This window comes from Drosophila erecta, unplaced genomic scaffold (assembly GCF_003286155.1).
Source record: "Drosophila erecta strain 14021-0224.00,06,07 unplaced genomic scaffold, DereRS2 tig00000092-arrow-pilon, whole genome shotgun sequence".
NCBI lineage: Eukaryota > Metazoa > Arthropoda > Insecta > Diptera > Drosophilidae > Drosophila > Drosophila erecta.
This window is the reverse complement of record NW_020825207.1, coordinates 3,708,461-3,723,069: the sequence shown is the minus strand read 5'-3', so window position 1 is coordinate 3,723,069 and position 14,609 is coordinate 3,708,461. Positions and strand designations below refer to the sequence as shown.

At 46.5% G+C, this 14,609-nt stretch overlaps 6 protein-coding genes across 9 annotated transcripts; 2 read left to right on the top strand and 4 right to left on the bottom strand.

The window, feature by feature from the left end:
* The first annotated feature begins 18 nt into the window (after nt 1-18).
* LOC6547282 (NADH dehydrogenase [ubiquinone] 1 alpha subcomplex subunit 6) lies at nt 19-693 on the top strand. The gene is made up of 3 exons (XM_001976113.3): nt 19-261; nt 338-453; nt 508-693. Exons 1-3 carry the CDS (start codon nt 132-134, stop codon nt 634-636), a joined length of 375 nt encoding a protein of 124 aa, XP_001976149.1. The 5' UTR covers nt 19-131; the 3' UTR covers nt 637-693.
* Nucleotides 684-3,461, bottom strand: LOC6547283 (zinc finger and BTB domain-containing protein 41). The gene is made up of 6 exons (XM_001976114.3): nt 2,755-3,461; nt 2,390-2,695; nt 2,149-2,337; nt 1,992-2,093; nt 1,258-1,936; nt 684-1,203 (listed from the first exon to the last, which is right to left on the bottom strand). The coding sequence occupies exons 1-6, from the start codon at nt 3,290-3,292 to the stop codon at nt 948-950; spliced, it is 2,070 nt and encodes a 689-aa protein (XP_001976150.1). The 5' UTR covers nt 3,293-3,461; the 3' UTR covers nt 684-947.
* Nucleotides 3,462-3,752: 291 nt separating this feature from the next.
* Nucleotides 3,753-4,724, top strand: LOC6547284 (tigger transposable element-derived protein 6). 3 transcript variants are annotated; one of them, XM_001976115.3, is made up of 2 exons: nt 3,753-4,029; nt 4,107-4,724. In XM_001976115.3, the coding sequence occupies exons 1-2, from the start codon at nt 3,917-3,919 to the stop codon at nt 4,669-4,671; spliced, it is 678 nt and encodes a 225-aa protein (XP_001976151.2). In that variant the 5' UTR covers nt 3,753-3,916; the 3' UTR covers nt 4,672-4,724. The 3 variants fall into 3 exon arrangements, with proteins under 3 accessions (XP_001976151.2, XP_026835871.1, XP_026835872.1); XM_026980070.1 differs by having other exon boundaries at nt 3,951-4,029; nt 4,085-4,724; XM_026980071.1 differs by having other exon boundaries at nt 3,970-4,029; nt 4,091-4,724.
* A 415-nt stretch (nt 4,725-5,139) lies between these two features.
* On the bottom strand, nt 5,140-11,095 carry LOC6547285. 2 transcript variants are annotated; one of them, XM_001976116.3, is made up of 13 exons: nt 10,505-11,095; nt 10,334-10,445; nt 9,855-10,271; nt 9,646-9,795; nt 9,475-9,588; nt 9,033-9,401; nt 7,545-8,270; nt 7,294-7,473; nt 7,143-7,238; nt 6,991-7,026; nt 6,641-6,916; nt 5,595-6,492; nt 5,140-5,536 (listed from the first exon to the last, which is right to left on the bottom strand). In XM_001976116.3, the coding sequence occupies exons 1-13, from the start codon at nt 10,889-10,891 to the stop codon at nt 5,332-5,334; spliced, it is 3,966 nt and encodes a 1,321-aa protein (XP_001976152.1). In that variant the 5' UTR covers nt 10,892-11,095; the 3' UTR covers nt 5,140-5,331. The 2 variants fall into 2 exon arrangements, with proteins under 2 accessions (XP_001976152.1, XP_026835870.1); XM_026980069.1 differs by lacking the exon at nt 9,475-9,588.
* Nucleotides 11,096-11,427: 332 nt separating this feature from the next.
* Nucleotides 11,428-12,588, bottom strand: LOC6547286 (INO80 complex subunit E). The gene is made up of 3 exons (XM_001976117.3): nt 12,248-12,588; nt 11,628-12,190; nt 11,428-11,569 (listed from the first exon to the last, which is right to left on the bottom strand). The coding sequence occupies exons 1-3, from the start codon at nt 12,479-12,481 to the stop codon at nt 11,473-11,475; spliced, it is 894 nt and encodes a 297-aa protein (XP_001976153.1). The 5' UTR covers nt 12,482-12,588; the 3' UTR covers nt 11,428-11,472.
* Nucleotides 12,589-12,947: 359 nt separating this feature from the next.
* LOC113563682 (peroxisomal (S)-2-hydroxy-acid oxidase GLO1) lies at nt 12,948-14,385 on the bottom strand. The gene is made up of 2 exons (XM_026980727.1): nt 13,827-14,385; nt 12,948-13,753 (listed from the first exon to the last, which is right to left on the bottom strand). Exons 1-2 carry the CDS (start codon nt 14,330-14,332, stop codon nt 13,057-13,059), a joined length of 1,203 nt encoding a protein of 400 aa, XP_026836528.1. The 5' UTR covers nt 14,333-14,385; the 3' UTR covers nt 12,948-13,056.
* Between the last annotated feature and the right edge of the window lie 224 nt (nt 14,386-14,609).

The following is a 14,609-nucleotide window of genomic DNA, read 5'->3' as shown; positions in this document are numbered from 1 at the left end:
AAATCGGATCATTTAAATACATTTTAACAGAGTTTCGATTTGTCCATTTGGGCATACTGAACTGCGGTCACACTGTTCTGCTTGGAGCAATTCGGTCGTAGGAAAAACAGAAAGAAATAAAAACAAATCAAATGGCCGGACGTGAAGCCGTGAAGCGAGCCGTGCAGCAGGTGCGTCCCATCCTGTCCGTGGACCGGGAGGAGGCCCGCAAGCGCGCCCTCAATCTGTACAAGGCCTGGTACCGCCAGATTCCCTACATCGGTAAGTGCTCCTGGTTATGTCATCAGAGTGTGCATCCGTATCCCGACGCCATGTAATGCCATCCATACACTCGCAGTCATGGACTACGACATTCCCATGTCCGTGGAGCAGTGCCGGGACAAGCTGCGCGAGGAGTTCGTCAAGCATCGCAATGTGACCGACATTCGGGTGATCGACATGCTGGTCATCAAGGTAAAAGCATCCAAAAGAGATAACAGCTGAAGGTCATAGTATCCTTTTTCGCAGGGCCAAATGGAGCTTAAGGAATCGGTGGAGATCTGGAAGCAGAAGGGGCATATCATGCGCTACTGGAAAGAGTCGCAGGAACCCAAGCCCACCGACTTCCTCTCAAAATTCATCCAGGGCGTTAATTAGTTATTGAAATTGAAATAGTTTAAATACAAACTCCGACAGAGTGTAAATCGAAACCAAGGGAGTTTTGTGCGCTTCAGAAACGCGTGTGTCCTTGTTTATTGAGATTGTGACTTCAAAAATATCATGGTTTCACGATGAATGAATGTTTAGATCTGAATTTGTTGAGCAAAATAGTTGTTCAAACTTAAACAGTGGTGGTGTATAAATGCTATTGCTGTTAGGGCGATTTGTAAAGTGCAGACAGTCTTCTTGCTCTCTTGTGCCGTTTAAACTTTTAAATTCTATGCAGGTAGATTGATCGTCGCCGGTTTTTAAGGTATCAAATTAAGCAGGTTATCCAGAGTGGCGGAGCTGGCAAAGAGATCTGTAGTTATGTCGTCATAGTCCACGCCCAGGCTCTCCAGCTCTGTGAAACAGTCCTCCGTAAGACCTGGAATCTCCAGCGAGTTGATTGACTGGTTGAATGCATCGTGCCGATTGGTGTAGCCCTTCTTCTCGCGGAACATTTCAGCCAACTGCTCGTCGGTGAGCTCGATGCCATGCACTTTCTTGGAATGTTGACGGAATCTGAAAGAGGCATGGTGATGAATACCCGTCCCAGTGATAGATTCATTTACGTACTTGCTGCGATCAGTAAACTCGCTGGTGCACTTCTCACACTTATAAGGGTAATCCATGTGCTCGTACTGATGCTGACGCCTTCGCCACCTGGTTTTCGTCTCAAAGTTGCACACCTCACAGCGCCATACCTTCGACTTTTGGTGACTTCTTTGCTCGTGCTCGCGCAGCAGGGTCATGTTTTGGAACTGGTTGCCACAGGTTAGGCAGCTCACTGGTTCCTCATTGACGTGAGCTCGTTCGTAGTGCACTCGCAACTCAGCCGAGTTAACATAGTTAAGCGAGCACTTACTGCACTGGAAGTGCCTCTCCGAGTGGCGCTTGCGATGCATGGTTAGGGTTTCGGCGCTCTTAAAGCTCCGCCGGCAGATCTCACACTCGTGTACTGTTTCCACGGCATGGAGTTGCTGCAAATGGAGCTCGTACTTGCGCATGCTGTTGAACTGCTGATCGCAGAAGCTGCAATGCACGACATCCTTCACCTGGCAGAAACGCTGGTGGCTGTGCAAGCTGGCCTTCTGGTTGAACACCTTGTCGCATGCCGTGCAGGCGTATGTTTCCGTTGGCGACACCGCAATTTGCGCTGCAGTGTGCACCCTGGTGTAATGTTTCCTGGCCGAGCGCTGATCCTTGAAGATCCTGTCGCAAGCCGGGCAGTTTGCCTGCATATAGCAGTACATTTCTGGTGGACAAACTATTTAAGTAATTGATCTCTTAATCCGAATCTTACAGCCTACCAAAGTCACCATCTATTTTGTGATGGTCGATGAGATGCTTCTGCATTTCATTCCTGTCTTTCGTCTCATAGCTATTGCAGGGTCGGCACTTGAAGTTTTGATCTGAAACAAACGTCATAAGAGAGGTGCAAGGAAATGAATACAAAAAGCAGCTCACTTTTGTTTAGACCAATTATTTCGTCTTCGATCATAGAAATCTTGTGAATACTTTTGTAATGAATTTTAAGCTGCTCCGCATCGGTATGCGAGTATTGGCAAATGTTGCATTTCAGAATGGGTATATTGGCCATCGTACTAGTCGTAGTCAGCTTTATAAAGAGTGGAGATGAGACCTCTATTCCATTGGCTAGAAAGCAGGAAATGATAACTATGAATAGTCTAACATTATATATACTTACATTTCATCTGAGTTTCATTGTTAGCCTCCTTCTTTGGACTTTGGCCACAGACATCGTCGTTAAGATTCATCTCCAGAGCGCGTTGTATAAGGTCGCACTCTTCATCAGTCACATCGCCGTTTTTGTTATTGAAATTGTAATTGTTATTATTCTCGCCCGTTTTTTCCGCGACTGATACGACCATAACAGTCTCTCCAGGTGTAATACTGTTCTCAAAGAAGGTCTCATTATTCTTGGCATCCGAGCCGTCGTTCTCGTCCTCCTCCTCCAGATCATTGGTGTCGTACTTGACATCGAAAAGTATGACTTTTTCGGGGTGTAATAAAGAAGTTTAGGGTGCATGTTACAAAGTCGAGAAGGCCTACCTTCATCTTCCTTTGGCGCTGTCTTGCTGCTCGACGAAGCGTCGACATCCAGTCGAGGCACCTTGGTTCCTCGCATGTAGAGGACATTCTCCTCGATGGGACCCGTAGTCGCACCCTCGTAGCCCTCGACAAACTGCTCGAACTCCTGGCTGAACTGGTTCCAGGGGATCGTTTCGTTGCTGGCCTTCCGTTTAAGCTCACCAGTGGGACTGGGCAACTTCACGCTCTTGGCTTCGGCATGGAGCTTGAGATTCGATTCCAGGGCCATCTCGACAAAGTGCATAGCCACCTCCAAGGCGCGACAGCAGCGCACGCAGATCTGCATGGGCCACAAGTAGCCACCAGGACTAATGACCCGCAGGTCCAGGTTGGTGCACTGCTTCAGGCTCTGGGCATAGGTGCGAGACTTCTGCAGGTTGGGCACCTCGGCGCTCAACTGCACGGTTTTCCGGTCCACCGATAGACACGCTCGGCACTTGAAGCCCTTGTTCAGCTTGTTCATGGCCAGCAGCGCGGGATCCGGTACGGCGGCGTCCATGGCGCTGCGGTTGATCAAGTTGCTCCTTCTGCGCTGGACTATACGTTTGTTATATGCGTTTCGAAATGAGCTCGGCAAACAATGTGTATTGTATTTTATACCGCTCTTTTGTGATCAAAAGCAGTGTGACCGTGTCTCGAGTTGCTCAAGTTCCCATGCCGGCTGCCTGGAGCGTATTTTAAGTTTCATGGGCGTACCCAAAGGGGTCGGGGGGATGTGCCACTCCGAATTGACGACAAATATAAAATACCAAGTTAGCTGATTACAATAAGCTTACAGGCCGGGGTGTTCTGGCAGTAACTTTTGAGTTACACTCGCTGACCTGATAATGGTTCAGGAACTATAGCCATTGCGATTCGCCTTTGAAAATAGCTACACTGCTGTGCAAGGGTTTTCTTTAAAAATAAATAAAAATATAAAGTTCTTAAGTTGCCTTTAATCCCCCATAAGAAACCGTGCATACGCCCTTGCCTCCTGTATATGCCTTCGCTCTGGTCACACTGCACCGAGTATATTTGGACGGACGGACACTCCCTTGAGCGGACAAGAAAACTGTCTAATTTTGTCGCGAGTTCCACCAATTTCGACAGATAATATCGCTCACTGTAATGTTCGTCAACAAATATGCTACCGGGCAGAGTCAGGAAAACTAGAACACTGCTTACATTGGAGGAGAAAATGGAAGTAATCCGGTCCCAGGAGCGAAATAAGCTAACGGTACGGGATCTGGCTAAAAGGTAAGGTCAATGCTTGATACATACATAAATGCATACCTATGCACATATGAATAAGTAAAAGTAACGAATTTTTGCAGATTTAACATTGGGAAGACACAAGCAGCAGACATTTTGAAGCACAAACAGGCGATTAAAGAAGGTTTGTTGACCGGAGAACTAAAAATGAATCAAATGCGACGAAACCCCCTTAGTCAGCGCGGCGCCCAGATCGATGAGATGTGCTTCGACTGGTTCTCGCGGGTCCGGAGCGAGAATATACCCATATCAGGGGAAATGGTCCGGGAAAAGGCGAAGCAGATAGCGGTGGAACTGGGCTACTCCAATTTCTCTGCATCCTCCGGTTGGCTGGAGAAATGGCGGAAGCGACACAACATCGGTTACAATGCCACCGGCGACAGTCTGGATCTACAGGAATTCGAGGCCATACTGGTCAAAAGCGAACCCATCTCGAATAAGGATGATTGTGATGAGCCGTATCCCGTGACATTGATAGAACCTATCTACTCCACCGAAGAGGCGATGATGCAGCTGGCCCGCCTGAAGGAATTCGCTAAGGATGACTATGTCTCCTACCAGCAGTTGCTGAGCCTTGAAAATCAGTGGAGCTGGAAATGGAATATCTTTAAGAAGGAACTTCCCTGACCTAAGCAAGGAATTTAAGTGCAATAAATACCCCTTTTTCGAATCTAGTAAAAGTTATTTAATGTATGTTTATTTTATAAGTATAACATCGTTGAAGATTACTAATCTTTCTTTCCCGTTAAACTTAAAGTTACAACTATTGGGTTATTCTATTCATGACATTGCTCGTAAATATACAAAATACAGGACTCATAAGAGCCGATTGCCAAAAAAAAAATGTATGTTTATATATAATGGAGATTTTTAAACACTATATGTGAAGCGTTTCTCTTTGGCCATTACAGAGCCAGTTGGTGGAGGTTGCCTCAATCAAGCTTGGGAATCTAATGGATTAATTACTGACACCTTGAGATGGTTGCTGATATTTATGTTTAAGGCGGTTCCTTAAGTTGCCTGTCGCCATTCGGGCATAATCCAGTTTTGAATCCACATAATACATTGATAATTTCACTGAAATCTATCTATCAATAAATGATCAATCGTCTGTAATTCAGCTAATTTAATATGAGAGATTGTGTTTAATGGCTTAGTCTACAACTTAACAGGATAACTTCAAGACATTAGATGTGCTAAAACGATGGAGAGGAACAGTACTTAGACTATATCAAACTTTGTACATTGTGCGATTACTTTGCTTGATTGTAAGAGCGTAATTTGCATCTACTTGGAATTATCGTCAGCTCCTGTGGGCTCTCCATTTTCTTCTACTGCACCACCCACATCCTTTCGGCGGTCCTGGTGCGCCCTGAGCGTCGTGTCCTTAAGATCGTTAGGTTTTGCCTGGCTTTTAGCCTGCGATGAGATGTTATCCAACTCTTCGGTGGTAAGACGCAAGTTATGGATTAGAAGAACATGGCTTGCGAGTCTGCGTAAGAGAAATGATTTCAGATGGCTTACACACGATTAGAAAGTTAATCTCTCACCTGCCACGCCGCAAATAGGAGCGATCGCACTTGGGACACTTGTAGGTTATCTCACCCTTGTGCACGCTCATATGATTCTTCAGATGCACATTGGATTGCTCCTCCTTATTGCAAACGGGGCATATGTACCGCGTGCTCAGATGTGAGGCATTTTGATGGCGTACCAAATGGTGTTTGAAGCCAAAAGTCTTCCGGCAGCCATCCAAAGAGCACCGAAGCGTCTTATCCCTGCTGTGCTTGGCCTTCGTGTGCCGCTCGAGTTCTGCGACTGTTACAAAGGTTTTGGGGCACAGCTTGCAATGTGATTTGCGATTGCTGTGTCGCTTCATATGGAACTTGAGCAACGTGAGCGTGCGGTACGTTGTATTGCAGATGGCACACTTGTGCTGATAGCCCCATCGTGAACGTTCCGTATTGGAGTGCAGCTCCATTTCATGATTGACCAGCTTGCCAAGCTCATCAAATGTTTGGCTACAGAGCTTGCACATGTAAATGGAAGAGCGATGCAGACGGGTGTTGGAGCGTAAACCCTTCGCTGGCGATGTTTCCATCGCAGTGGCGGACAGCAGTTTGTCGCTTTCATTAATTGGGCTGCTGGATGAGGCATTGGACACGTCATGGTTATTGGGCGACGATTGCTGGGCTTCGTCTCTCATTATGTCATATTCAAAATCAAACGGTGTGGGCGTTGGAAAGAGATTAGTTGACGATGAAGTTATGGTTGTAATGGGTGATTCTGACGAAGTAGCCGCCGCTGCTGCTGCCGCCGCTGATATTGCTGCTGCTATTGCTGTTGTAGTCACCGCTGTGGCTGCGTCCAATGTTACGGGATCTAGTTCTTCCTCTGGCATCGCCGGTTCCGCTTTTTCTCCTGATCCATCATCATTGCCGGCTACTTCTGGTGAGTACAACAACAATCAACGATCATTGTTCGTCGCCGAACAACAGCGTTTTTAGATTATCTTTTGAATTATGCGTTGGCGTGTGTTGGGCATAGTTGGAATGGAAATTTGAGTTGATTCGTGCAAGGCTACTGAGGCTCTTACCATTGCCATCGCCATTGCCTAAAGCAGCCGTCGTCATCTTCTCAGCCCCAACATCCGTCTGCATCACCTCATTATGCTGGATATCCTCTATGACCGGGTTTTCTGGCCCAGCAATCGTTGAAGAGGATGTGGCCATCGTGGTCGTGGTGGCTTCCTCGCATTGCGGCGTTTGCATCTCTATAATTGTATCAACCAAATGACTGCGCTGCAGGTGGCGACTAAGTGTGGTCTTCGCCGCAAATGATCGAATGCAGCGCGGGCATTCGAATGGTAATTCTGTTGTTGGATATAGGAGGTTATTCATATATTCTTCCTGTTTTAAAACCAATCAATATAAGAGAATTACTTACTGCGTATGATAAACACTTCGTTTGCATGCTCAGATACTGAAATGAAAATATGATTTATCATATTAGTACAATTCCAAACAAACAAACTTAATAATTGAGAAGAATTCAAATGAAAAGGAAACATAACATTCGTTGATAATTTGTTTACCCACCTCCTTCATTAATCCCATGGTGGGCATTCAGATGCTTGCGCATCTCCGACTCTGATTCGCATTCAAACGGACACTTTGCGCACATGAGCATTGGTTCTGTAGGTAGATAGAAACTGTCGATGCTGTGAACTCAATATTATTGCATGCTTACTCTTTGTCCTGCCGGGATACAGTTTTTCAATGTTGGTGCGGGCTACGGAAACCTTATCGCCCTTCGCCTGGACCATGTCCCTCGTGGGCATTCGTTTGTGCACAGTTTTGTAGTGTCTGATGAGCAATCGCTTCATGTTGTAAAGGTTGGTGCACAACTCGCAGCGATAGGGAGCCAGGCCTGAAGTCGAACCAGATAGATGCATGAGTATTGGGTTACTAAGAGCTATGTGACTGAGCCAGCTGACTTACCCCGATGTATAAACATGTGATTCTCAAATTTATACTGGCTGGTGAACTTCTTATTGCAGTAAATGCAGTAGGGCTTCTGCAGATGCTTCGATTGCTCGTCATCAAAGTCGTCCACATCATCATCGTCGCTGGTCAGCAGCAGATTTTGATCCGTGGCAGCATCATTGTTGTCGTTCTCGTCATCGTTGTCGGCGTCGTCTTCATCCTCGCCCACCGCGTCCTCTTCCTCCTCGAAGTCCTCGAACAAATTCTCGGCATCAAAGTCCAGACTGATATTGTTATTATCAATCACGATGTCGTCACCATCCACAACGGGCATGTCATCCGCGGAAATGGTGCATATGGCAGCTACATCGGTATTGTCAATAAAGTCCTGCATGTCGCCAAACATCGAAATGTTTGATGTATTTGCTGGTGTCTGCTGTACGGCTTCGTTCACCGGCAGATTGGCGTCTGAGATTTCGGGAAAGATTCCAAATGCCTGACTGCTTGCTTCTCCGTTGGATTCCACCACCGTTGTCACCGGCGCCGGGTTCGTCCCTATCAGGGAATTAGCGGTTGCTGCATAGAAGAGCGGCGTCGCATCCACCACTACGTTGATGTCGCCCGATTCAGTGATGGTCGTCGATGTGGTGGCTATTGGCTCCGTTGGCTGCACTGGGTTAGGCATTGGTTCATGCACCGGTTGCTGTACTGGCGCTTGCGTTTCCAAAACAACAGGCGGATCTGGAAGACATTACGTCACAAACACGCAAACATGAAACATATTTAATGGAAAGCCGGGGAATTCAAATGAGTATACAAATTTAAACGATTGGACTTAAATAAAATTTGGTTAGAGTGCAGGCTGGAGTAACTTCAAAATAACAACGGTAACTAAGAACAATCATTTATCAAACGAGTTAAATTGCGCCTTCAAAGTCCTTACCGAAAGTCCACAATCCCTCCACTTGTATTCGATTTGGTTTTATTTACATGGATTAAAGGCCTCAACGTTTTTGTAGTTTCATCAGCGCGATGGCTAAAGAGATTCCCCAATCCTACCCGATAGTTAATGCCAAAAAACTAATTGCCATTATGATATGAGCATCAATTTACTAGAAAGAGGACATTGCCTTGATATACACGATACAATAAATAGTACACGGTGTTATGCTAAGTTTGTATGTACACAAATTTTACAATTTCAAATTAGATTGCAACGATAAACATTAAATTGTACTTCTGCGTAGAATTTTGGTTTATGGTTTGTCACAAAATTACCGCAAAAAATAATAATAATAAAAAAAAAAGTATTGCACGAAGTGAGTTAAGAGCACAACCAAAATTTGGTGAAATACCTAATGAATAATAGAACAATAAACTCATAGAAACTAACGAATTAATTAATGAGAATTTTCATTTGCGAATCATTTCATAACTGTCCAAAAACCCGGCGAATGATGATACCAGTTCAAATGCCCTGGTTAAAACGATCTCAAGACTCACATTTAATGCCCAACGGGATGTCGATGTGATTTGATATCTTAGCTGGAGTCTGCTGCTTGGCGGCAATGCCTCTCGGTGTTTTTGGGGCAGGGCTGGCTGCCGGCTCGGCCGTCCAACTGGGACGCAGCTGTACCTCTGTGGGTTGGACCGTGTGCCGCTCCTTGTAGTGGATTCGCAACTGGCTAACGGTGGACGTCTCGAACAGGCACATGTCGCACGAGTAGACCCGGGACTCTCCAACTGGGGTCTGTTCCTTTCTGATTTTACCATTTTCATCAAACCGATGGTGGACCATCTTGTAATGCTGTATAAGATCGGCGCTGCGCAATGAGTAAAAATCGCATTGGTCGCAAAAGAATTTGGGCAGATCTGTTTAAAAGAGATTGAATTAGTCATCGTGCTCGATAATAGACGGCTGTTAATGAAGGTGAATTAAACTAACTGCTGTGAGTCAACTGATGAGATTTTAGACGCGCTACAGTGGAAAATGTTTTCGGACACAATTTGCACTTGTGCTTGTAAATGGATGTTCCGCTAACGGCTGGTTTTGGCTTAACTGTAAGCGTACAAAAAATAGTAGAATCGTATTGTAAGTCTCTAAAACGGATCTTACTTCTTATCTGTGGCATCGTATCCTCCACGATTAGTTCGTTGACATCGATGTCCATGGGTTCATTTTGGCTGGACAGCAGATTTTGTAGGCTTATATTGACGTTGCCCGAATTATTCGGCTTGCTATCGTCAATATACTCGATGACCACGCCTACAAAATTACCATTAGTTGCATTTCGCAATTATAAGCTCCTTGCTAGCTTAACTTACCGCTTCCGTTAACCTGTTGCAGCGAACCATCGGGCAGAACGAGGTATTCAGTGCCAATGCTAACATTGGCCGTATCCATGGGCGGCAGGGTGGAGGTGAGGGTGTCCACTGCCGGTGCGGGTTCACCCATGCTGACGGCCAGCTGCTGCTCAATATCTTGCAGTTGAGCGTTATCAATATGCGGCTGCGGCTGCACATAATCTTCCGGTCTTAGTACGGTGGGTATCAGCAACTCCATGTCCTCAAGCGTGCACACTGCCTTCAGCTCTTCTTCTTTTGGCGCCGGGTATTGCTTTGATTTTACGTGCTCCTCTGCCTGGCTAAGGGGCATGTTATGCATGGTCACATAGTGTTCAAACAAAACACGTTGCTTCAACGATGTGAAGCTGCATAGCTTGCAATTGTACGACAGACCCTCTGCAAAAGGATTTACACTTTTAGTTAAATGAATTACGGTTGTGGTGAAATGCAAGCTGTACCTGCGTGCTGGCGTATGTGCTGCTTGAGCTCCAGGCGATTGTAAACCACTACACCGCAGACCTGACACTCGTGCCGCATCGTTTTCAGGGGCGGTGTCCTCTCGGACACCGGCTGAAAGGGAGAAATTATAGTATTGTAAGCTGGGAATGCCACCACTTAAGACAACATACCTCTGCAGGCGCTAGCTTATCCTGCTCAGCCAAAGTGCCATTTAGTCTCCTTGAGCCCTTGGGACATAGTTTCCGGCACAGGATCTCGTGGGCACGCAGCGCATTCTGAAGGAAGTAGTAGGCTACCTGTAGGCTCTTGCTGCACTCAATGCAGATGTTCTGCGGCAGCTCCGGCGCATTCTCGGCGCTCACACAGAAGAGCAGGCAACGGAGGAGCGGGATCTTCTCAGATGCGTCCGCCGGGTCTAGACTGCGCGCCACCGCCACCGAGTCAAGTTTGAGGTACTCCACGTTCGTCTTCAAGCAGCAGCGACATGACAACTTGTAGTCCACTTCGGCGCCCGAAATTGCGTCCATGTACGGGCTCTTCCTCTTGTTCAGCGCCATCGTTCACGAGCTGCTCATCTGGTGGCACCCGTAACGCCTGCGGTCCGTTCAAAGCGATTAACGGATGAAGCGCCACAATTTATCACGTCTTTGCAAATAAAAGTTGATTGTTTTTCTCCACTCGCGTCGCGTCGAAATAAATTGCTAAGACAGGGTTGTTCTGCATTTGGGTTTTGTGCGGCAGGGATGGCAGGCAATTACCAGGGCTGCACAGTGCTTATCGATAAATCGACACTTTCGCGCCATCGCATCTTCAGCTTATCGCAGATGCCAAACATTTTTGAAACAATTTCTATGATAAGCTGGTATAATTAAAATACTACTAAGCATTTGAAGTCAGTTATTCAAATGTTATAAAGTATACAAATTGATAATGGCAATATATCGTAATAATCGCTGTATATATCTGTTATACCCACAAACCGATACGAAACCCAAGCAGCAATTTAAATTACAATCTTAATAATGAAAAGCGCAATGGAGCCTTGGATCAAGAAAGCTAATTTAAAACACGAACGATGAAGATCATAGATGGATCTAGTTTAATTATTTGCTTTTATTATTTAGCTCAGTAAAAAATATTAACTTGTGTACTCCATGGGCACGCACTCCTCGGCGGCCACCTCGTGCGAGTGAGAGTCGTCCTCCATCAGATGTTGCAGGCTCTCATTGGGATAACTAAGAAAACACGATTATTAAGTTAGTGGGCCAACATGGAAATGGCATAACTTATTACCACTTCGAGGGGCTCTCATCGCTGAGCATCGTTGTGGGCACGGTGGCCGAAGTACACTCCGGACTCATAAGCTCCAACGGGTTGGGTCTTCGCTCCTGCAGCTGGCGGGCAATCTCAGCTTGGCTGAAGCCAGGCGACACATCCTTTGGAGCAGTGTGTAGTTGCAGTGGCTGCTGCGAAGGTGAAACGGTAGCGGTAAGTTGTTTTTTGGCAGCGATTGCTGGGATTCCGTGGTTTGCGGGCAACATTCCGGTTAGGATTTTCCGTCTTCGTCCTCGTGTGGCGCCCACAGTGACCATATGCGGAGGCACACCTGGAATACCCGGTGTCCCCTTGTCTTTGTGCTTGCGCCGAATAGCGTCCTTTGATGTCTGCGATCCCCCAGCGGCACCTGAGGTTGATGCCGGCTCCGAATCGGAGCTGTCGGTGGCATCCGAGTCGCTGGAGTCCTTGGCCGGCTTTTCGTACAGCAGCAGGCGGTCCAGCAAGAAGGTGCGATCCCGGGAAACCTTTAGCAGACGCCGTTGGTTGGTGTGCAACAGATCCTGGAAGTACTCGTTCTCCTGTAAACACAAAAAGCTGTGACTTGCCGTTGGCCAAGTTCAACTTTAGATATTTACGTATATGAGGAACTTCAGCTTCTTCTTCAGGTTCTTGTAGCGCTCCTTGAAGTCGGTGTCGCCCGCTCCCAGGCCCGCGGAAACGGAGGATGAGCTAGCGGGTGCTGCTCCACGGGAAATTGGCGGGACACGATCTCTGGCGGGCGGTTGGGGCTCATCGTCACTCGGCGGCTCGTCCTTGATGGCGCCATCCTCCTGGTTGGCCAGGGATCTGCAGTACCAACCGTCTAGCATTGTATTTTAATCGACTTCGCGTTTTGTTAATTTTTTCCTATATGTACATGCCCCATAGAGATGGGAGCTTTGCGATAACTGCGAGTTCCACGCACTCATCGATCAATCTGAGCATTGCTATCGGTCGATTATCTACCGTTTCTGATATCACTCATGGCTCTTCGCCATTTAAGTAATTTTATAAAAATTTAAAACTAGCAATGATCTGTTGTATTAGAAAGCCTTTTATTTGAAAAGAGCTCAACAAGAATCTGTAAACTAATATGCAAGACAGTAACCGAAAATTGTATACGCTATTATGAATATCTTTTTTGATTTATAATTTTAATAATACTATCATAGCTTAATATGAATTCAAAAAAGCATTTTTTTCTGATATCTATATCTTTAAAAATTGTACTAACAAAATTTTCATATGAGAAAAATATTAAAGGTGTTAACAATAAACAATGTTAATATACATATGTTAATTGCTAGAATCTGCTTTCATTTTATCTTTATTGACATGTTTATTTAATTGATAAAGACAAGTTTGATAAGGTTTATGTATCTACTGATCTTTGTATCTTTCTGATTTATAGCTTAGCATATTGACTCTCATGTGCCACCATTGCCGACGTGATGTCCCCCAAAGTTTGGCAACCGATGAGTGCCATGGTGATCTCAAAGTCCTTTCGCAGCACACTCAGCATCTCTTCCACGCCCTTCTGCCCATTGTAGGCCAATCCCCAGACAGCTGGACGACCCACAAAGACAGTCTTTGCTCCAAGAGCCAAAGCCTTGAAGATATCATTGCCCTGCATGATGCCTCCGTCCAGCATAACCACCAGATTCTCTCCCACGGCCTCTACGATCTCGGGCAGAGCTTCGATAGAGGCCGGAACCGTGTCGATCTGACGGGCTCCATGGTTGGAAACAATGAGTCCGGCGCATCCAAACTCCTGCGCCAACACTGCATCCTCGGCAGTCAAAACTCCCTTCACCACAATGGGCAGATGAGTGATACCCTTCAGCCAGGCAATATCCTTCCAGGTGATGGTTGGATCAAATTGGCTAGAGACGTACGCATTTATGCCTGAGGCGCCCATGGCGGCATTGCCCACACCAGTAGCCTTAACGCCCTGGAAATTGGCCAATGTCAGGTGCGATGGTAAGCTGAAGTTGTTGCGAACATCGGCGCGACGGTGGCCGAAGATAGGAGCATCGATAGTCAAGACGAGCGCTTTGAAGTTGGCCTTCTCGGCACGGCGCACCAGTTTTTCCGTGATGGTACTGTATTTAAAAAGGTTAGTGATTAATAAGAGGTAATTCCTTTTCATATATAATATAAAGAGTGTAATCCCACCGATCCTTGTAGATGTATAGTTGGAACCATTTGATAGTGTCCGGGGCGCCAGTTGCCAAATCCTCCAGCGAAGTGGTGGACAGTGTGCTGAGTATGAAGATGGAACCGGCTTTACCGGCCGCCCTGGCATTGGCTACCTCGCCCTCCGGATGGGCCATCTTCTGCATAGCCGTCGGAGCTATGCCCAGAGGCCACTTCATCTGTTCCCCGAAAATGTGGCAACTAATGTCCAGGCGTGAGACATCTCTCAGGCAGCGAGGTCGCAAGCGTAGCCGGCGGAAGGCCTCGCGATTTAGACCCAAAGTGAACTGCTCACCGGCGCCGCTGCGGTAGTAGTCCAGGGCATTCTTCTCCAGTTGCCCAGCAGCCTTCTTCTCAAAGTCCTCCACGCACACCAAAGCCATGGCTGTTATATAACAGGGAAACGGAAATATACAATGTTTGGAAACACCTCTTGACGCACCTCCCAGACTCGCACTGAACCCACTGAGATTAGGTGTCGGCATCAACAGCTTTTGCCTGGCAGAGTCTACAAACCGGAGAATCGCGATAAGCACGCTGTCTGCCCGCTGAAATAGATAATGAATCCCTCATCAACCCGAGATTATAGTGTACAGATCATCGCAGGGATCATTTAAATCAGAAGACGCAGTTTTTCTACTCTGCATGGGGGGAAGTTTTGCCCAAGATGATAAGAACCCACTTTGCAAGATTAATTGGAATCACCTACCTCCTGCTGTCTTCTAAAGTAATCAGAGTCGCACTCCAACACGCTGGTTCCTA